This window comes from Pangasianodon hypophthalmus, chromosome 1 (assembly GCF_027358585.1).
Source record: "Pangasianodon hypophthalmus isolate fPanHyp1 chromosome 1, fPanHyp1.pri, whole genome shotgun sequence".
Lineage (NCBI taxonomy): Eukaryota > Metazoa > Chordata > Actinopteri > Siluriformes > Pangasiidae > Pangasianodon > Pangasianodon hypophthalmus.
The window spans coordinates 31,534,666-31,557,715 of NC_069710.1; the positions used below are offsets into that span (position 1 = coordinate 31,534,666).

The window sequence follows — 23,050 nt, forward strand, 5'->3', positions numbered from 1 at the left end:
TATATTAATAAACCATATATTAAAATACTAATCTTTAATTAGTAAACAACTTATTCCTCGCTTATAAATAGTTCATTACCAATCAAAAATAAGTTAAACACTCTTAATGGCTGTCTAATGTAGTAATGTACAGTACTGTGCAAAAGTCTTAGACACCCTATTTTTTTAGTACAAACTTTTACAAACAAGATTTTTATTTTCTGACGTCTACATTATTGATTCAGTACAAAAACTTTTTAGATTCCAAACATTAGTTTTCCAGCACAAAATGAAATGTTACAGAAAAATGTTTGTATGTCAGTAAAGAAAGCAGCAGATTCCATAAGAGACACTTTTCAGATAAAAACATAATGAAGGCTGCTGGGTTTCGCTGCAAAAATAAGAAGCGAGTCGACAGTCAAAGTCTCCAGAAGAACTGTGGCTGCTTCTGCAAGATGCTCAGTAACACTTACAGCTCATTTCCTTATAAAACTGCACACACTGCACCTGAGAATACTATTTTTTTTGTTTTAAAAGCGAAGGATCATCACACCAAATATTGAATTTGTTTCATTTATTACTGTTTACGGCTCTTTATAGTATTTTTTTTAAATGTAGAAACATTTAATTTCATTATTTTTGAAGGCATCTTTGCTCTACAGCATTTCTCTGCATGTGCATAAGACTTCTGCACAGTACTGTATATATGCTTTATTATGTTCCTGCCCAGTGGCCTTATTAATCCTTTTACTAATTTTTTACATATACTTTATGTCAGTGTTATTGTCTTCCTATTCTTGTGTACAGTATGAATTTGCAGTAGGGATAGAAAAGATTCATCAAGCACTTCTGAGATAAAGTGATTAATGAGCTATATATCAATGCTTAAGTGCATTTCTGTATGTCTTTATCATTGTAAAGTCGGCAATATTAAGCACTAGATTTTCATATTCTCTCTATGAAAAGCTATCAATGTTAGTGGGAGTGCAATAAAAGTGATCTACTGAAGGTCACTCTACTGTTCACATGAAGCCTGGAGCATTTCCAGCTCTCTGCTGCATAAATCAGCATGGTGAACACACACACACACACACACACACACACATGTTAGACTGTGAAGGGAAATTCTCCAACATCTGCTCTGTAATGCAGGGGTAAGAGCTTTCTTGATGAGATCTCCTTTTTTCTGTCGGGAGGAGCTTCACACTGATGGGAAAGAAAAAATATAAGATCACGTGTTTTAATCTGTTTAGTATACAACAACTCTCTCTCTCTCTCTCTCTCTCTCTCTCAGTTTTCAGTTTCAGTTTTCATGTGCTTTATTGGCATGACAAATAATTGTACATTTGTATTGTAAAAACAGGAGAAATAAAATAAAAGACAAAATGAAATAAAATGAAATTATCTTCAGTAACAAGCAATAATTTTACATCTCTCTCTCTCTCTCTCTCTCAATTCAATTTCAATTCATCATGCTTTACTGGCATGACCGTATACATGTACATTATTGCCAAAGCATTACAGGAAAGAGTAATGCTCTCTCTCTCTATCCCCCAATATATATATATAAATATGTGTGTGTGTGTGTGTGTGTGTGTGTGTGTGCAGTCCACTGCATATACAGTACACTCAGAGAAGCAGAGGCAGATGCAATAAAAGTGATGTTTTCACTAATGAATTATTCATTTTGTGTTGTGTGACAATGTGAGCTCAGTATTAAAAATCAATACTCAGAAATCAAATAAAAAATGAGTTAACCAAGTACACTTCATCATCGTATCCTCCTGTGGTGTTAATTTTTTATTTTGCATAGTTTTAGTGCAATGCTTAAAAAAAAGGTTCAATCTCCAAACTCACAGATAAACTATTCATACAGCAGCCTCCAGCATTGCAGATGACCCCTCTCACCCCTCTCACTCCTCTCACCCTGCCATCTGGCAGAAGGTACCGGAGCATCCGTGCCACCACCAGCAGACTCCAGTTTCTACCCTGAGGCAGTCAGATTACTCAACACCCTGCTGCCTCCCAACGCTCACCTGGGCTACTCAAACCCCTAACCCAGTACGACTCAACAACATTGCACACCTGCACTTTACACAGCTGCATCAGTCACTTTTTCATTTGAGACTTTTTTGCTGCCAATATTGCTGCTACACTACACAATAATTTACAGTCCATTGTGCAATAGCTTTCACGCACAACACTGTGCTGTTGCCTTGTGTGTTAATTGTTCTGTGTATTTATTGGTCTATGTATTTATTGTTCTGCAGATTTTTTGTTGTGTGTATTTATTGTTTTGTGTATTTCGTTTTATGTATTTATTGTTCTGTGTCTTTATTGTTACATGTATTTTTGTTCTGTGTATTTATTGTCCTGCACTTGTATCACACTGTTGTGTATTTGCTCTTTATGTAGTCTTGTGTACGGTACTACTGTATGTGTTTTGTACCATGGTCCTGGAGAAACGACATTTCGTTCCAATCTACACAGGCTACATAGAGGAATGACAAAATATATATATATATATATATACCGATCAGCCATAACATTATGACCACTGACAGGTGAAGTGAATAATATTGATTATCTCGTTACAATAGCACCTGTCAAGGGTTGAGATATATTAGGCAGCAAGTGACCAGTCGGTTCTCCAAGTTGATGTGTTGGAAACAGGAAAAATGGGCAAGCGTAAGGATTAGAGAGACTTTGACAACGGCCAAATTGTGATGGCTAGATAACTGGGTCAGAGCATCTTTAAAATGGCAGGCCTTGTGGGGTGTTCCCGGTATGCAGTGGTTAGTACCTACTAAAAGTGGGCAGTGGTAGCTCAGTGGTTAAGACGTTGGACTACTGATCAGAAGGTCATGAGTTCAATGCCAAGCTACCACTGCTGGGCCCTTGAGCAAGGCCCTTAACCCTCAACTGCTCAGATGTATAAAAAATGAGATTAAATGTAAGTCGCTCTGGATAAGGGCGTCTGCTAAATGCCATAAATGTAAATGTAAAAGTGATCCAAGGAAGGACAACTGGTGAACTAGTGACAGGCTCATGGGTGCCCAAGGCTCACTGATGCACGTGGGGAGTGAAGGCTAGTCCATCTGGTCTGATCCCACAGAAGAGCTACTGTAGCACAAACTGCTGAAAACTTAAAGCTGGCTCTGATAGAAAAGTGTCAGACCACACAATGCATTGCAGCTTGCTGTGTACGGGGCTGTGTAGCCACAGACCTGTCAGAGTGCCCATGCTGACCCCTGTCCACTGCCAAAAGTGCCTACAATGGACAGGTGAGCATCAGAACTGGACCACGGAGCAATGGAAGAAGGTGGCCTGGTCCGATACATCACATTTTCTTTTACATCATGTGGAAGGCCGAGTGCGTGTTCATCGTTTACCTGGGGAAGAGATGGCACCAGCATGCACTATGGGAAGAGCGCAAGCTGGCGGAGGCAGTGTGATGCTCTGGGCAATGTTCTGCTGGGAAACTTTGGGTCCTGGTATTAATGTGGATGCTATTTTGACACATACCACCTACCTAAACATTGTTGCAGACCAGGTACACCCCTTCATGGCAACGGGATTCCCTAATGGAAGTGACCTCTTTTGGCAGGATAATGCGCCCTGTCACACTGTAAAAATTGTTCAGGAATGATTTGAGGAACATGACAAAGAGTTCAAGGTGTTGACTTGGCCTCCAAATTCCCCAGATCTCAATCCAATTGAACATCCTTGCAACTTACAGGACTTAAAGGATCAGCTGTTAACGTCTTTGTGCCAGATACCACAGCATACCTTCAGGGATCTAGATAAGTCCATGCTTCGAAGGGTCAGGGCTGTTTTGGCAGCAAAAGAGGGACCAACACAATATTAGGCAGGTGGTCATAATGTTACAGCTGATTGGTGTATATCTATATATATATATAGTTTAATCCATTTGATTTACAGTATGTTAATATATTTTCTGAGTCTGTGTTCCCTCTACAGGTCATGAGGGAATATTATATAAACGTGTGTGTGATCCAGTCCACAGGTGGTTCTGGTGCCAGTGCACACAGTCTTTGACCGTGGTGTAAAATGGCATAATGTAACAAAGCGTAGCTTGAAGCTGATCTTGAGTTGTTGTTGCATGAGGGGAAAACAAAAAAATTAACATAAAAATATTTTGTTTCTTTTTCTTTATTTCTTTCTTGTTTGTTCACAAATAAAACTTCATAATTATTCAAATATATGCTCTCTAGAACTATATATGTCCCGGCCCCGGAGATGGGTCTTGCTCTACAGTAGTAGCACATTCGAACGTTAGCAGTAAACAAGGTTTGTCAGTGTCTTATTGTCTGTGCGTCGTCTCACACACTTCCCTTTTCCAGTTGTCGCTTGGTTGAGAAAAAAAATGGTTGGAGTTTATTCATTTTGAAGAGGGAGAAGTTTGTATAAGTTCGCAGTTATAGGACAATATGTGAGTTCCTCAGACTGAGCGAGAACATGATTTCGTCTTTACACACCGGTGAGACATCTCCTTCAGTAGGAGTCAGTAAAAGGCTCTCATTAATCCCTCCCTGTTCTGCAGCTTTAGCTAGCTCACTAAGCTACTGCCAGGTTTGTTTAGATTCAGCAGGGGCACGGCATATCTCGAGCACTGTTGTAGCACAGCTAAGAAGCTAATCCACGGGGAATTTAAGTAGACAAAAAAAGTCTTTTGTTAGTGCTTTATTTGTTCGTATTTCTGCTTAAAGGTATCTTTGCTTTGGATCCTTCTGTATGTCTACGAAATGTTCAAATCTATTACAGAAACATTAAAGCCTCTAACAGAGATTTGATTTATTCCTGTTAGCTTACATGAAATGAGACGTGAATTATCTGTAATGGACAAGAGAACATATAAATCCATTATAATGTAAAATCTCTGTAAGCCATGTCTCTTATTAATATTCTCAGTATGAGGAAATGAAACACAGAGAGAACAATCTCAGAGGAGCTGCTTGGTTAAAGGTCTGCAAATGTTAATAATGTCAAGACTGCTGACACAAACACTTGGGGGAAAAACACGCCAGCTTTCGATTCACCTCCTGACCTGGAAAACTTCAGTGTTATGTTCTTATGTGTGCTTTTCCACATGGAAAAAAATGTCAGCTTTTTTATAAACCCAGAACTGCTGGCATTGATTTCCTGTTTAAATCAGCCTTCGCCTTCAAGGATAATAATAATAATAAAATTATAAATAAAACTATAAATAAATAATGAAGCTATAAATAAAAATGTCTAAGTAGTTTTAATGCCAATTAAATGGACCAAAACTAGCTCACGTGTGGCATGATAGTGAAGCAATACCTCACAACACCAGTGACCTGGGTTTGATCCTGAGCTTGGGTTTGTCAGGGGTTTGAAAATAAATTATCAAATCATGTTGGATATACAAGTTGTGTTAATGTAACTCATTTCATTCATGTGGAACTGATGTACACATTTGAATTAAGTCAAATCACTGAGCATTTTTTCACTGCAGGTGGATTAGTGATGGTAAATTACCCCCTAGGTATGAATGAGTGTGTGAATGATGTTTAGATGGACTGGCGTCCCATTCAGGATGTGTCCTCATCTCACGGCCATCATGTTCCACTCTGGATCCACCATGACCAGGATAAAGCACTTACTAAAGATGAATGAAGATGGATTTTCATGTACAGGCTTGTTTTCTATTGTAAACAGAGACTCGTTGTAAAGCTAGGTGAGGGGAGAGAGGACATTCATCATGTGCAGCATAAAAGACCTTGGTGTGATTATTGACTCCAGTCTTTCATTTGAAGCTCACGTAGATAATATCACTAGGATAGCCTTGTTTCATCTCAAAAATATTGCTAAGATAAGAAATATAATGTCACTATATTGTGCAGAAAGACTAGTTCATGCTTTTGTTACCTCTAGGTTGGATTACTGTAATGCCTAGCTGTCTGGATGTTCCAGTAGATGCATGAACAAGCTCCAGTTAGTCCAGAATGCAGCAGCGAGAGTCCTTACTAGAACCAGAAGATATGACCACATCACCTCTATCTTATCCACACTGCATTGGCTCCCAGTCAAATTTCTCATTGATTATAAAATACTACTATTGACCTATAAAGCAGTGAATGGTCTCGTGTCTCAGCCCCTGAGTGAACTTTTGGTCTTTTCTGATCCGCCATGCCTACTCAGATCAGAAGGTGCAGGCTATTTGTTGGTACATTGAATAGTGAAGGCTACAGCAGGGGGTAGAGCTTTCTCTTAGAAAGTCACAGTTATGGAACAATCTACCATTTAGTGTTTGGGGCTCAGACACAGTCTCAGTGTTTCAGTCTAAGCTGAAAACATATTTGTTTAGTCAAGCCTTTTGTGAATAGTTTTTTCTTAGGTAAAGGAGCAGATCTGGAGGGTTCACAGGCATAGAGTGTTGTGGTGAACTGGGATGTTTGGATGCTGTCGCCCCCCCCACTCTCACATGTTCACTCAGGTTTGTTGATGGTGTAGTAGCTGGCCACTTTATATCCCATGGCACCCCCATGTCTGTGTTACCTTCTGGCTCTCCCTTTTAGCTAGTCTTGCCAAAGTTCCTGTATGCATTCTGCACACAAAGTACATATTCTTTAACCATTACTTAACAATTAGCATACCTAACAATCTCTCCCTCTCTTTCTCTCTCCGCCCTTCCTCTTGCTGTCTCTTTCTATTTCCCTCCCTCCTCCCCTCTCTCTCTTTCTCTCTCTTTCTATCTCTCTGTTGAGTTAAACATGCCACTCCTGAGATGTCAGTGATCCTGACCCCTTCTGCTCTCTGGACCTGCCTGATCCATCCTAATGCATTACTTCTGGTTGGATTTCTCATCACTTGGAAATCACTCACCGCTGCCTAGGAAGGATCCACACAGATAGCCTAAAGTTACGAGAGATTACAGTGGATGGTACCATTTAGAAACCATGAAGATGGCTCTGGACCACAATTCACGTCAACAGTTTTGCTATGATGGCTTAGGACTACAGTTGCTATGATAGCTTTAGGACTGCAATTTGCCATGAACAGTTTTGCACTCAAGTCTCCATCAGTGAACAGTTGATAACTTCAACAAAATAGACTTCATGTGAAAACTATAATGAATTTACTGGTTACACAACTGCACTTTCTCACCAAATAGTACACATTTATAGAAGGGAATGATTTATAACCGCACTATCCGGTGTCACCCAGATGAGGATGGGTTCCCTTTTGAGTCTGGTTCCTCTCAAGGTTTCTTCTTCATATCATCTCAGGGAGTTTTTTCTCACCTCTGGCTTACTTATTAGGGATAATTTCATAAATTTTAAGTTTATATTTGGAATGGAATAAATGAAGCTTTATATATAAAGCTGCTTTGTGACAGTGTCCATTGTTAAAAGTGCTATACAAATAAAATTGATTTGAATTGAATTGAATAAACACATGCAGCGTCACATGTAAAATAGAAAAACATTGTGAGACATGTCCTTTTTGGCAAGTGAAAGTGAGTGTAGGAAATGTGGACCTTCTTACTGCGTTATTGCTGTGTTTTTGAACCACACACCACTTTTTGAGGAGGTTGTGGCCTCTTTGGCTTTCCACAATACAGGGAGACTTCTCCCAGTGTTTAATCTCCACTTACTCACTGATTCACAGCTGCTTCAGGATCACACACAACACACACACTCCTTCCTTCACACTCCTCTCCGTGTGTATGCGTGTGAAAGTGGGAATACAGGAAAATAAAGAGAAGTGCAATGTTTAGTGCAGAATTTCTTAGGGATTTAAAGCTTTATTTGGGAAACAACATGAACACACACAAACAGGAGGATAAAGAGCTGCTTTTTCTGCATTTGTGCTTTTAAACCTCAACATGAAGAAAGGTGTGTTAGAGTTTTAGACAGAAGAGCGGATGAAGGAACAGGTGAGGAATTTATTCTGTTTCTGTAAAGAAAGTCTCGGGTTAAGATGCTCTTTTACTTCTTATGGGTTTGATGTAGATGCAGTGTTCTGATGTTTAGTGTGTTTGTGTGTGTGTGGTTCCAGGACTGAACCAGATGTGAATATGAACCAAACAGCTGGAGTAACAAACCCATACAGGAGGAGGAGCTCCACAGGAGGGAAGGTGAGTGTGTTATAAAGTGTTTATGCGCTGTGCACTCGGACTTGGTCCTCGCTGTGTAGTGGACACACTGATGGACACACTCATTGACACACTGATAGACACACTCATTGACACATTGATTCACACCGTGTCCTTGTAGGAGCTGAATGTCTCTGTTAGTTGTGTAACACAGTGCCAGTGTCTGCATCTGGATCTAGTGCTCCAGATGTCTGCATCTGTATTTGAGTTTCAACCTGAAGTGGGTGTTGCATTTCTTTCTTTCTTTCTTTCTTTCTTTCTTTCTCTTAATTTCTTCTTTCCTTCCTTCCTTTCTGAATTCCTCCCTTTCTTTCTTTCTTTCTTTCTTAATCTCTTTCTGAATTCTTTCCTTCCTTCCTTCCACCACTACGCACTGTTTTTACGCTGTGATGTAGAAACAGCAGCAGTGTCAGCATGGTGTGTGAATTCAGACAGTTGTTATTTTTGCTTGTGCCTGCTTAACACATTTAGTTCTATCTCCTTAAATGTAAACAAACTAGTAGCCTTATTTACACCACCATGACCCTGACCAGGCAGGTACTAAGGATAACTGAATGAAAGCTGTAAATGCATCATACAGCACCTCAGGTTAAAGAATGTGGGCTGTGGTCTGTGGTCGTTGTCGCTTGATCTTCATACCTGACCGCTCACTCACACCCACAGGGGGCGGGGAGAGCTTGGCCCCTGCAGTGGCGGTGGTGCTAATATCTAACACGGTGCCTAATTATGTTGCTTAAATTATTAACAACTAAATTATATTTCCTGTACAACACTTTCAAGGCCCTGACTAAAGTTAATGTGTTAATAAACAATAAAAAGTCGGTTATTTGGTCTGGATTTGGCATCTGTCTCTAATGTCTCACTGCGTCTCCCTCGCATGCACACGCGTCTCCAGGGACGGTTGCTCACGGATAAGATGATGAACGTTGAACAGTGAAATCCCACAAATACATCTACAGTGTAGGCTAACTGCTGTGAACATTCCTAAAATTAGATATCAAGATATGGATCAGTCATTTAAAAAAATGATTACTTTTCGTATATGTGGTTACTTTGTCTATTATTTAGTCTACTGGAATCTTAAGAATCTTCATTTTTTAATTTTGGTCTTAACTATCCGTTGTGACATGACTTTTTTCTGTCTTGATCTTCAGTAAGAAGCAATAATTTTACATCTCTCTCTCTCTCTCTCTCTCTCTCTGTCTCTGTGTGTGTGTCTGTGGTGTGTGAGCTGTGTGTTTGTGGTGTGTGAATAGTTTTGTATTCTCCCTATCTGTATTTGAATTTAAACCAGAAGTGGGCGTGGCCTAAACCAGAAGTGCTTTCTGTATTTATTTGATCTCCTTAATGCTTAAAGCATCTAATTACAAAAACACTACAAAGTCAGATTTCAGCTGATTTTATTTTATAAGCTGTAGCACTCACAGACCACTAGAGGTCTCTGTTGATATGTTCATCCTGAGGTTCTACTCCTGCTCCTACCGAGCCTCCTGGAAACACACTTAGCACTGTTTGTCTTTCCTCTTCTACACCTGTATACTGTAATGATCCGGATTTCTGTGACGCTGCTCATATTGTTGAATTGAATATGCGATCAAAGGTTGCTTCTTCCATGCTCGTCTCTCTGTGTCCTTGCACGGAGTTGCACGATTATTAATTTTTACTATTCACCAATAATTCACAAAATTTATATAGTTTATAGTTTATTTACTGCAGCGAAATACTGATAAACAGCAGCAAAGAACACCTTAAACTGGACTTCCCAAAATTGTAGGCTACAAATTTTAGGCTGCACTGGTAACAACCGAAAGAAATGAATAGCTGTAATGAATGTGCAAAATAATAAATCTGTGTGTAATATTACACTATTATTTATTATATTATATTATAAAGATGTACCACTTCTTAAAAGCACTCCTGGAAGAGGTGGAGGCTCCTGGATCCTGGAGCTGAGAGTGCGCAGCATGGAAGCTCGTGTCCATCACCAGAGCCATCCTTATGGTGTAATGAGTGGTCATATTCAGATGCAGGAAATGATGTCTACAGCAAGATTTGGGAGATTTAGTAGCCATGTTTGACTCCAGATTGGTGTCTTTGAGCGAGCATGCGCCGCTGATCTGACTCTAAACTAGCCGAGTGGGATTGGAAAGTGATGTGCAACCCGCGGCTCAGAATGTGTTTTCACCTAGCGCTGGTCGTGATGGAATGCCACAGGGCATGGATTTTATTTCAATTTTATTTAGATTTATAGGAGAACAAAAATAACTGCAGAAGGCATTCCTTCAGGAGGGTTTAAAAAACAGCTTCATGAGTACATTTACTCTTAATACAAAAGTGACATTGTTAAAGTGTTAAAGGTCCATTAAAGCTAAAGAAAAAAAAAAGACTTTTCCCAGGGTAGTCTTACTAGACATAATGTACAGTTGATTATAGGAACTGATGTCATCTTCTTTCCTTACCGTCTGGCTTACTGTTTTTTCTGCCATGGCAATGATTACTAAATATATTTGTCGACTAGTCAGCTCCTAGTGTGTGCTGCTCTCCGTATGTGTGTATTACGCTCTGGACATTATATCTGTTGTAGATGCAGAAAACAGTGTTTGATCATTTCAGGTAAAATGTTCTTCCTTCTGACAGTCTGACAGTCGTTATGCTTCCAGTCCACATGAGATAACAGGCTGATAGAGTCAGGGATTCTGGCGGAGGGTTTGATGGATGTGATGAATTAGGTGTCTCAGGTGTATTTTGTGCTTAGATCTAAAACTAAGCATAACACGAACATGGTACTAAAACCCAACTGAGCGGAGACACGCAGAACTTTCCTGACAAAGTTGTGAACATTACTGAAAGTCTGTGCACATCTTCCCTCACATGGAGACTCCCAGGAGCTTCAGTGTTTTAAAATGCGGAGGGTATTTGTGCTCTAATGATGTTGTAGTGCGTCTTTTCACTTTCCTTAGGCAAATATACAAAGTTTCTGACAGCGGATTGCATCATGATTACTGCGGAGAAAGTAAGAATCTCATTGAGTGTGTAAAAGCAGGGAGAGGAACGTTAATGCCTGGAGATTTTGTGTCTCTTCTGTGACATCAATGTGCTGCAGAGATGCAGAGTGTGAGAGTGGGGTGTGTGTGTGTTTGTGTGGGTATGTTTTCATGGGACATATGTCCCCACAAGGATAGGAATATCTGACAGTTTTAACCGAAACTTGGCTGATCCTCATTAGAAAAAGCTGCTTTTTTAGTATAAATTCTGCTAATACTAAAATAACAAAGCACGAACAGATCTTCTTTCAGCTACTGAACTTTAGGTGTAGCACAGCATTAATTAGCTGCGTTAATATTTACATCAATGGAAGGATAAGACAAGAGAAACTTTGGTGTGTGTATAACGTAGGATAATCATAACTTTATATAAAAGGCCTTGAGTTTCAATCTCCACTCAATACATAGTTATTAGTACATAGTTCCCTCTTACATTAATCAATGGAGATATCTTTGTGGAAAGTACTGTATATGAATCCATTAACTACAGAAACCACGTTAGCCAACAGGAAAGAAGTGTGAAAGGACTCTGAAGTGTGCCAGCTATTGATCACATCCTCCATTATTATTCCACTGTAATCGACAGTTATCACTTGATTCTCCACACTGGAGTGTATGGAGATGAGAATTGATCTTAGAACTCTGTGTGTGTGTGTGTGTGTGTGTGTGTGTGTGTACGTGTACCCTACCGTCTACCTAATTAATACAGCTTAAATGTCTCCTATTCATTAGCTAGATCTTTAACCACATGCGATCAGGAAGCAGAGAAGCTCATTTGGAATGTAAGATGGATGTACAGAGTCATTTGTAATCAGTCCATCACAGGGCACAATGCACACACACATTCACACACTGATTAACACCTAGGGGCAATTTAGAAAGGCTAATCCACCTATTTGCATGTTTATAGAAGGTTGGAGGAAACTGGAGAACCCAGAGGAAACCCACATGGACACGGGGAGAATAAGAAATGAAGTGGTATGATGAAGCTATGAGTTACTATTACCTCCACAAAGTTGATTATTTTCCAATAACTGCACAGCCTGAAATGTTTTATTCTGTTTATACTACAGATCCTGTCACTAAAGAATGACACATAATACTTTTATCTGTTTATAGTTACAGATAATGTTGTCGAACATCTGCAAAACAAGTTAGTTCCTGTTATCACTTATGTTATAGCAGCTGTAAACAGTCATTCCCTCACCAGCCTCTCTTCAAGTTAATAAGACAAAAAAAATAAAAAATACATCTTGACATGTTATAGAGAAATCTCAGGGTGTGAACTCCTCCGTCCTGAAGACTTTCCTGCATCGGACAATTTACTGGTACTGTTACAAAGCGTTGATACTGGAGACTCCTTCCACAAATGTTACATAAATGAAAACATCTCCATCTCAACAGTTACACGTTTTTTGTTTTCTGTTTATGCAGAGCTTCTGCTAGACACGTCCCCGTGAAAGAGGCGTTACTATAGAAACCATAAATATAAACCTGTGATTTGCAGCTGCACTACTGTCAGACCTGCTGTTATAGAAAATTAGTCAACACCTTCTGACCAATCAGAATCCAGAATTTATGACTTGATAATAAACTCTTACCACTGCAATATAAATAGGAGTGTTATGTAGTGTGGAGATGGAAATTTCTTTTGTTATTACTCAGTGCTTTTACTGTGCGATAACTACACAAAAAATATTAAATGTGTGTCAGTAGAGAGAAAATCTATAGAAACTGCTTCCTGTTTTCTCCCTATTTAACATGTTAGGATTTTCACTGATTTCCAAGCCCTTGAGTGCAGTGAATGTGGCTCTTGCACAGATGTGTGTAAATGCGATGCTCGTTACCTTTCACTAGGCAGCGTCCGATATGTTAAACAGAACTTACTGATCACTTCATATCTGTCCTAGAAACAGCAACGTAAATATGCTATGAGCTCTGTTTCACCAGTAAAAAACACACTGTAATATCTGAAGCCATATTCAGAGCTAGTGATCAGGGCCACTAATGAGACAGTGCTGGGTTTTCAGGATGGTAGATAAAATCATATTAATATAGTCTTCCCCTCCTGCTGGTTTATGACTGGTCAGGTGGCACCAGCACATGTTTTTGCTGGTGTGATGGTGTGATGAGAGCTCTGATGAGCTCTTGTTAGAACCATGCTAACGCTAAGACATTAAATGCTAATGTAATCCATATGTACAGAGCTTCACTGAACGTCCTGAGTTACTTTAAAAGGAGGTCTGTCCTTAGAGTAGCATCATATGTTCACACATGGAGATCACACTTTTTTTTTTTGTTTGTTTTCTACTGGGATCATCTTGTACAAGTAATAATCTTTAAATATCACTGAAATCAAGCAGTTTTTTTTGTATTTTTTTAGATGACATCAAGTACCGGAAATTTAAAAAAAAAATCATTAGCTTTATATAAAACCTGGCACATGAAAAAACTGTTTAAAAATAATTGTTTTTACAAAATAAAACATTTACCTGGTCCCAGTGTGAAAAAGAAATAAAAAAAATAAAAATCATTTTTGCAAACATGATATTTTTTGTATCATTGTTGACATGTTTGGGCTTTTGGGTTTGGTATTTTCTCTCGAGATTATTCTGATGAGGTGTTTTTACTCTTTTTATTCTTATTTTGTCACAGCATTTTAACCACTTAATTTCTCTTTTTTACACAAAATATTAAAAAATACAATAAATAGTTTTATTAAACTCTGCAGTATCAAATTATTTTAGTAGCTTTATTCTACAAATGAAACCTTATTGTTGGCCTTATTAAATAAAATGTTCATAACACTGATTTCAATCCTACTGCGAATTTTTAGCAATCTTTCTTAAATTTAATTCATTTAAAATTAAAATTGAATACGCATCTATCACATGCAGGTGGTATTTTTAAAAGACCAGGTTAAAACGCATGTCAAATTTGATTCGCAGAGCATTACAGTGTTGATAATGTGTGTGGTGTTTGGTGGGTTTACATCACACTCTCTCCACCTCTCAGCCTCTTATCAGCTAAATCAAAACTGATTTGTTATGGAGTCTCAGTCTGTTGAGTGGAGTGTGTGCTGAGTCAGACACACAGCTAAACGAACCTTCTCACCACCTCAGTGCTCGTATCCATGCTGCGTCTGCTGTGTATGTGCAAATCAGTTTCCATTTCTCTCTCTCTCTCTCTCTCTCTCTCTCTCCAGCTTGACTTCCTGCATCAGCTCAGAAAAGAACAGATGCTGGACTTCATACACTCATCTTTCACTTGCACAGCAAAGCAGGAGAAAATAATGAATTGGAGTGGAAATAATGAGGCCTGCTGTTGGAGCCGAGCCAACAGATTAATATTTGGAGTATATTTAGTGCGCAACACGTTAGACCATCTTTTAAAAAAAAAAATAAAATCAAAATTTCATAACTTTTTGCTAAATACATAAATCAGGACAAATCCTGGACAATCCTGTAACCTGTGTAGAATAAAGTAGGTAATGATTTTCTTTCATTTTTTTTTTCATTTTGTGTTTAATCATACACCTCGGCGTAGTGCACACCCACTGCTGGGTTCTTTACCTAGTGTAATGATATTTCATATTTCTGAAGAGATCAAGGTCAAGAGGTCAGCTATGCCACTGATTTTTCAAAAACTCCACTCTGAATCACATTTAATAGGATTATATTATATCGGTATTCAGCAACAATCAACGTCTCATCTTAAAATAAAACACAGCTTGTCATGTTACTGAGAAACCGCAAAGAAGCGTAAACTCCTCTGTCCTGAAGATGTCGGAAAACTTACAGCAAAAAGTTACAGCTTTACCTCTGACTGTTACAAAGCTCTGACACTGGAGACTCCTTCCATAAATGTTAAATAAACATCTCCTTACAGAAAACTTCACCGTATCAAAGATTACACACGTTTTTAATCTACTTACTGTGTAAGTCCCTGTGTAAGCTGTTACTATAGAAATGATAACATATGAAATATTTCTGATGTGTTTAGAGATTCTGGTGCTAATTTGTTCATTGGTGTCGTATTTCCATGAGAAATTAGTTAGTTGTGTGTTACTCTGACATGACAGGAGCACATTGTTGTTGCTTGTGCAGTTATAATGGTGTTTAAAAGAAGAAAAAAATTCAACAAATTCAACAGTTTTGGCTGTTAGCTCCTAAAAACGTCTTTCCTCACTCACCATTTTCCAACAATGATCAACGTCTCATCTGTATGAGAAATCCAGGGTAGGTACAAACACTGGACTCAAAGTCCCAGAATGCTTTGCAGCTATACGACACAGAGACTCGGCTCAGCTAGTTAGTGATCTGTGAGCTGATGTGTGCGATGGCGTTGACAGCATGAAATCTTTGAAAGCTGATCTGTTTGAGCAGAGTGTGCATACAGTATGAGGAGGTGAGTGAACTGGATAGACTAAAGTACTAAAGCGCCGCTGCATCGATCTCTTTAGGTAGAGATAAAGCATGGGCCAAATCACCGTGACACTCCTGTCAGCAGGTAGAAGAATAGGATTGTGGGTAATGAAGGTTACCAATGTGAAGATGCAGAAGGTCCAGGGTGGAGTTTTCCTTTAAGTTCTTCTTTTTATTTATATTACAGAAGAGAAGGTTTCTGCAATCTGGTTTGATAATCAGTCCAACGTTGGTGCTGATTCTCAGAGGGCGTACTTACATACGGCAATTTTCAGCAGGAGGGAGATTGTAAAAGCCAGTACTGAGATAAAAAAAATGACAAATGATATGGTGCAGAAAGAAAGAGAGAGAAAAATAAACGTGGTAAAAGGACAAAAAAATAAAACCTGAATCTGAACTACAGATTTTTTCCCTCTGTTTGCTGTTATAATGGGAAGAAAGTTGAGAAAAAAAACAGCAGTGTTTTCTCTGCTCGTGTATCCTGTCTCAGTTTGCTGAGTATTTACTCTTGCGAGCCGTCAGCCGTCAGCAGGGCTGTAGGTCTGTGCGCAGGTGGAATAATGAGTTTACAGTAAATGAATATTGTCTTGTGCCTCAGTCTCAGTCTGTGAGTGCTCACAGTAGTTTAGTGGAACGGATATCAGGAACACCGTGTCACTAAAGCAAACATAGCAGTGAAGCGAAGTAAACACTAGCACAACTGCCTGTAATTGCTTCTGTGTTTTGTGTTGGGAGTTCTTCATGTTTGAAAGAAACATTGCATTGCAGACTTGGTCAAATTTAGTAAGCCTTATGAGAATTATGTGCATTGTGAGCATCATTAGGGACGTATACTTTAGGTGCACAATAGCAAGTGACAAAGCGACAGCATGACATTTAAATTCCTCGATTCTGTGCAAATTAGATACGATCCTGTAAAGCAATAAATCCAGAACTATGGGAGTGTGGTCTGACGTTTCTTCAGTTCCATGCTCACTTTAGCTCCTAATTCCCATTTTCTGTTTGGAAGAAAAACTGTGCTTTTATCTGATCCTGTCATATATGACCTATCGTTAAATGTATATAGAGATATAATGAATAAAAATAAAGCATGGAAGGAAGTACTGCAGCTTGTAGTGAGCACATAGTTAGTAGCTAAGCTTTGCTAGTATGGAAGCTAGTATAAACATGTACAGAACTGTGCAAAAGTCTTAGGCACCCTATTTTTTTTTAGTACAAACTATGTTATAGAGCTTTATTTTATGACTTCTACATTATTGAGTCAGTACACAAACATTTATATTTCCAAACACTAGTTGACCAAAAAATAAAAGAAATAAGAAGCGAGTCGACAGTCAAAGTCTCCAGAAGAACTGTGGCTGCTTCTGCAAGATGCTCAGTAACACTTACAGCTCATTTCCTTATAAAACTGCACACACTGCACCTGAGACTACTCTTTAAGAAAAAACAGCAAAGGGTCATCACAACAAATAGTGACTTTGTTAGTTTATTACTGTTTACTGCACATTGTAGTATTTTTCTTTTAAGTAGAAAGATATAATTTCATTATTTTTATGTCATCTTTACTTTACAGCATTTCTTTGCATGAGCCTAAGACTTCTGCATAGTACTGTAACTCAACATAATTTATTATTTTTATTTGTGTTCATATTTGTGTATGTTTGTTTAACTAATTAGCTTTAGTCTATACATTTACTTTACTTTACTTTTTTTTACTTTAGTCTATTAGCTTTACGTCTACACTACCGTTTTTCATTGGAACTAAAAAAAAAAAAAGATTAAAAGCAATACAAGCAACTTATCTCCTGCTAAAGTACAACATCAGGTCGCTACTGGGTTAAAATCTTTTCTAGGTTGCATAACAAGGTAAGCTTTATAATTGGAGTCTAATCTGCTGTTGTTTAAGATTCAGACTGTGTGAAGCACCGAAGTGTGAAAGTGTGTAGTGAGGGAATTAATAAGCATTACATCCACCCCTATCTGTCTGATAGAAATTCACATGATTATGAGACTTTAGCAAAGGGCAAGACCTCCCGAATCTTCTTAACTCTGAACTTAAAACCTCCACCACATACCAATTAGCAGAGAATTGAAAGAGAAAGAGAGAGAGAGAGGGAGAGAGAGAGGGAGAGAGAGAGAGCCTCGCTCTTTCAGCATTTCTGTAGAAGATTAATGATGATTTTTCTCAGTAATGCTCATTTAATCTGTGCTATCATAAACCTCCTTCATTTACTCATAGCACCGAGTGTAATTGTATTTTGTTTAACAATTAGCAGAGAACTTAGAGGGAGAGAGAGAGAGAGAGAGAGAGAGAGACAGACAGACATTATGGAAATGTGCTGTTTGTGAATAAGGGACTGTTATTGAGTGAAATCTGCATGACTGTCACTCAGAGATGGAACAGCTGGAGGTGGAGAGGAAATAATTTAAATATAGGATGTGCCTCCAAGCTAAAAGTTTATGACCCCACAGTGAGGAAAGTGTGTAGAGTCTTAAACAGAGTCATATTTTCTCCCAGCGTCTGTGTACAACTGAATAAAACTGAGTAACTCAACACACTCTGTTATAAAAGCCTATGGATATAGTGTTGCCGATGCAAAAATGTCACTATACTATACTATACTATACTATACTAGTTTTAAAGAAAATGAACTTAGATTCACAGGATTTAAAAAAATTTAGGCCTATTTCCAAATTGCCTTTTATGAATAAGATTTTAGAGAAAGTTGTCCATAATCAACTTGTTGACTTTTTGATTGGAAACAACATAATGGATATTTTTCAGTCTGGATTTAGGACCAAACACAGCACAGAATCAGCATTATTAAAGGTTACAAACGATATTTTGTTAAGTATTGACTCCGGGAAAAGTGTTGCCTTAATGATGTTAGATTTAAGTGCAGCCTTCGATACTTTAGATCATGTGATTTTAATGGAACGCCTTAGAGATTATGTTGGGATTAAGGGTGTAGCCCTTAAGTGGTTTTCTTCCTATCTGCAGGACAGGACATGCTCAGTTAAAATTGGAAATTATGTTTCGTCATCTGCGACCATCACTTGGGGGGTTCCTCAGGGATCAATTCTTGGTCCGACTTTATTTTCATTATATATGTTACCTTTGGGGTCAATTTTTAGGCAATATAATATTAATTATCACTTGTATCCTGATGATCTACAGCTGTATTTTCCCTTGGAGTGTGATGGCTGTACATCTTTTGCTAATTTTTATTCAGTGTTTGACTGAGGTAAAGGGATGGCTAGCAAATAATTTTTTACAACTAAATGAGGAAAAGACTGAGTTTATTATGTTTGGGAACAAACTACCTGGAAATGACCTGACTGAAAGTTATGGACTGTTGTCCAATAATAGTTATGTGAAGAATCTTGGAGTAATTTTCGATTCTGAAATCCGCTTTGATCGTCAAGTTAACAGCGTTGTGAAAACATTTTTTTTTTCAGTTAAGAAAATTGACTAAACTGAAACCTATCCTTTCAAACAAGGACTTGGAGACTGTTTTGCATGCCTTTATTTCCACACGGTTGGATTATTGTAATGCTCTTTATATAGGCATAAGTGAATCCCTGGTTGCTCATCTTCAGTACGTCCAAAATGCTGCTGCAAGAATTCTGACAAACACCAGAAAACAAGCTCATATAAAGCCTGTATTGATATCTCTTCATTGGTTACCTGTAAAATACAGGATACAATACAAGGTGTTAATGTTTGTCTATAAAGCATTGCACAATCAGGCTCCTGAGTATATAAAGGACATGTTAATCTCTTACCAGTCCCAACATCATTTACGTTCCTCTCAAACTATGCTCCTAACTGTCCCACGGTCTCGGCTGAGGCGTAGTGGAGACCGCGCTTTTTCTGTTGCGGCTCCTGCACTCTGGAATGTGATACCGTTATCTATAAAATCCTCGTCAAGCATGGACATTTTTAAAAAGAACTTGAAGACCTATTTATTTTATCAAGCTTTCGGCGTGTGATTAGGTCGGAGAATTGTGAAGGATTGGCTGTATGTTTTTTCATGATTTTATGTCTTTCTTGTTATTCTATGTTTTCATGAATTTTAGTATTTTATTATCTATGGACAGCACTTTGGTCCATTTTAATGGTTTTGAAAGTGCTTTATAAATAAAAGTTGAGTTGAGTTGACTTGAGTATACTATACTATACTATACTATACTATACTATACTACAGAATAAAACATGATGTTGATTGTTTTCCTGTACTAGCATGCCACAGAGTTTTATTCCTCTTATACCACAACCCACCAATACTAACATTAATTTTTTTTATAAACATCGTAATTCTTACCCATTTATAGTTAATGTTGTAGAATGCAGAAAAACTTTTGGGTTTGCAATCAAAAGATGGATATGAGACGAATGTTAGCTTTCATTTCCTGATATTTACATCTAGATGTAACTTAGAATATGGCACCTTTTGTTTGAACCCACCCATTTTTCAAGTGATCAAAAATATTGGAACATGTGCCTGACAGGTGTTTGTTGTTGCCCAGGCGTGCCCTGTTAGATTGATTGCTTAAACAATGAATAGCTATGAATGTCTACTCTTGGTTTGAGCCCTGGGTTTCACCTGTAGAGACTGCAACTTTAAGTTTTCTGACATGTTCAGGACAGAGGAGTCTAAGAACATAGAGAGGCTGGTGAGTTAATGATATAACATAAGTGAGAACAGACAAGTTTTCAGTGTATGGCAAAAAAAAAATAAGGAATTGGTCTTGCTGTTCCAAAACTCTTTTATAAACCTTAACAGCTCTATATAACACTTTATAAACTGAGCTTTGCTTTCTAATTAGTAAATGCATTACTTCATAAAGGTGCCAGTACAGGATATGAAATATGATTGTCTGGGACTTCATGTCCTCTAAAAAGCTTTTCCAAAAAAGTGAAAGGATTAATCTAACCCACCTGATGGAGCCAATCAAAATGTTCAGCTAATCAAAAATGTATCTGAATATCTGAGCCAGATATCAAGACTAGACCTGCAGTCGGGGAAAGTAAGGCTCCAAGAGGTGCATTTATCAAATTTACAAAAGGTGAAAAAGTCAGTCTTCTTGTTGCTGTGCTTGTCCTCTGGGTTACAGTCATACAAACAGGAAGCTGATCCTCGATCTGAGACATGATAAATGTGCACCGGTGTGCAGAGCTGCTCACCTGACATGCACAATTAATTGCACACTTTCAGAGAAGAGGATGCTTTTTTTATTTTACATGACCCTACTAGGACCTTAAACTTGATGTATGTTCTGTAATTTACTGTACTGCTGGGAATATTTCCTCATTTTATGTACTACATATTTATACACAAACCAGATAATTAAAAAAAAATAATTAAAAATTCAATTCCACAGTGTGTGTATATATATATACATATATAAACACTTATTCATTCCTGACACAGCAGGAAGAACTCAGTGACATTTAATTCAGCACCTGAGTGACAGTCGAACACTTTTGATTGATCGATACCATTTCGTTTATAAAAGGTTTGACAGTGTGCTTGCAGGGAAAGACATATTTCAGCTCCTCCCCTGATATTTTCCACCAAAAGGTCAACATGCCACTTTAACAAACATTAGAGCTCTGCTGCTAACCTGCTCCAAACTGAAGATTTCTTAACTTCCTTACTTCCTTGTTGCTAGCAACTTAACTTGAGGTTAAAGTAACATGCTAACTGTCTTAGGAGATTACTTTGGTCATGAGTGGAAGGATCTTCTGGTGCATTTTTGACCTCGGCAAGAAGACAGTCACAATGAGATGTGGTCATTATGGCTAATAGGGTGTGAAATGACTCATTAGCTTTTTTTATTGGCTATTGCATGGTGCTGCTAGTTTTCTATGGCAAATTGGTTTGCGTTGATGACATCTCACTAATGGCCATCTCTAAAGCAAAGTTAATGTAGTGTACAGAGCTTGTCTCATGAATCCAAATGAAACAGAGAATGAGTCAGGAGAGAAAAATGGCCTACAAGTTCAAACAGAGGGGTTGCTGGGTAATGAATTGTAGTATAAACCTTTTATGGCTTCTGTACTGACAAACCTAATGATGAAGCATTTTTACAGAATAGTTGAGTCGACCCTCCTTGCTTGTTACCTTCTGCACAAGTTACAGGCTCCACATAGAAGGTGTGATTCTTTATGTAATTTAATCAGACCCCTGAAGAAATAATACATCATCCCTTTCAAAAATGGCCCAGAGTCGGATTTGAGCTTGTATAGGCAAGGATCAACTCATTTCAAATGCAGTGTGAGACTGCTGAACAGGAGTGCCAGGCTCAATCATGTTCAGCTGTATGCATGCTGTCATCGGCAGCTGAAACCATTTTTCTCACGTGTTCCTTTTCCTTTTCAGGTAAATGGAGAGATAGAATGGATGCAGATTAAAAATTCTGGCTCGGTTGGGCTCATTTATTGATTTTTTTCAGTACATGTGCGGTCAGCTGCTAGGTTAAATGGAGCACATAGCAGGAACATATCAGTCGATAGCAGTCGTAATATAGCGATGACAGTATTTGCTTTTATGGAAAAGCTGAAGAATATTATATTTCTAAACTTTCATGGCTTGAGACTTTGCCATGGTACAGGGGCTTGTGTACTATGGTGAATCTGTCACCAGGAGCTTAATGCTCCTAGTTGGGCTACTTTTGATATACAGGTATTAGTAGAGCAATCAGACAAATAGCCACATAAAATGCACAAAAAAACAAAGTTTCCTGCCTGGATAAGAGTTTCTAGCACCCATGCCTGGAGCCAGGCCTGGGGGTGGTGTCCTCAAGTGAGTGCTTGGTGAAAGGGACACCCACATAACCCAGTCAGCCTCAGCCTGAAATGGCAATTTTTGATCCATCTTGTGCTATCACAACCTACAAAATGAAGGCTGGGGGTCAGATGCAATGGCAGTAGTGTGACAGGCATGCAATGGAAAGTCTTTAAAAGACTAGACTTTTTTTAGACTAGAAACTTGTTTTGGGGACATAGAATGTCACCTCACTGATGGGGAAAATTCCTGAGTTAATGAGATGGAAAGGTATGGAAGGATCACTTTGAGGAACACCTTAAGCCTGAGTTGATGTGTGAGATGGAAAGGTATGGAAGGATCACTTTGAGGAACACATTAATCCCACCTTACCCCACCTTAACCCTCCTTCCTTCAGGAGGCAGTCAGACCAGTGGGTGTATTCCATTTATAGGGGAATCACAGTCCTCAGACTCTTAGGAAAAGTCTATGCCAGGTTTCTGGAGAGGAGACTCAATTTGATAGTTAAACTGAAGGTTCAAGGGGAACTTTTGCCCAGGCTGTGGAACATATGAACAGCTCTTTACTCTTGCACAGCTTTGTGAGGGTTCATGGGAGTATGTTATACATAATATAGAAGGCCTATAATTGTGTGCCTAGACATTCATTGTGGGAGATAGTGTAGGAGTA

At 38.5% G+C, this 23,050-nt stretch overlaps 1 protein-coding gene across 1 annotated transcript in view; it reads left to right on the top strand.

The window, feature by feature from the left end:
* Positions 1-7,639: 7,639 nt before the first annotated feature.
* Positions 7,640-23,050, top strand: part of LOC113545490 (dipeptidyl aminopeptidase-like protein 6) — an 86,618-nt gene continuing 71,207 nt past the window's right edge. Inside the window, exons 1-2 of the mRNA XM_034303742.2 lie at positions 7,640-7,903; positions 8,026-8,104. Coding sequence (XP_034159633.2) covers positions 8,045-8,104 — 60 coding nt within the window. The 5' untranslated portion in view covers positions 7,640-7,903; positions 8,026-8,044. The remainder of the gene's footprint in view (positions 7,904-8,025; positions 8,105-23,050) is intronic.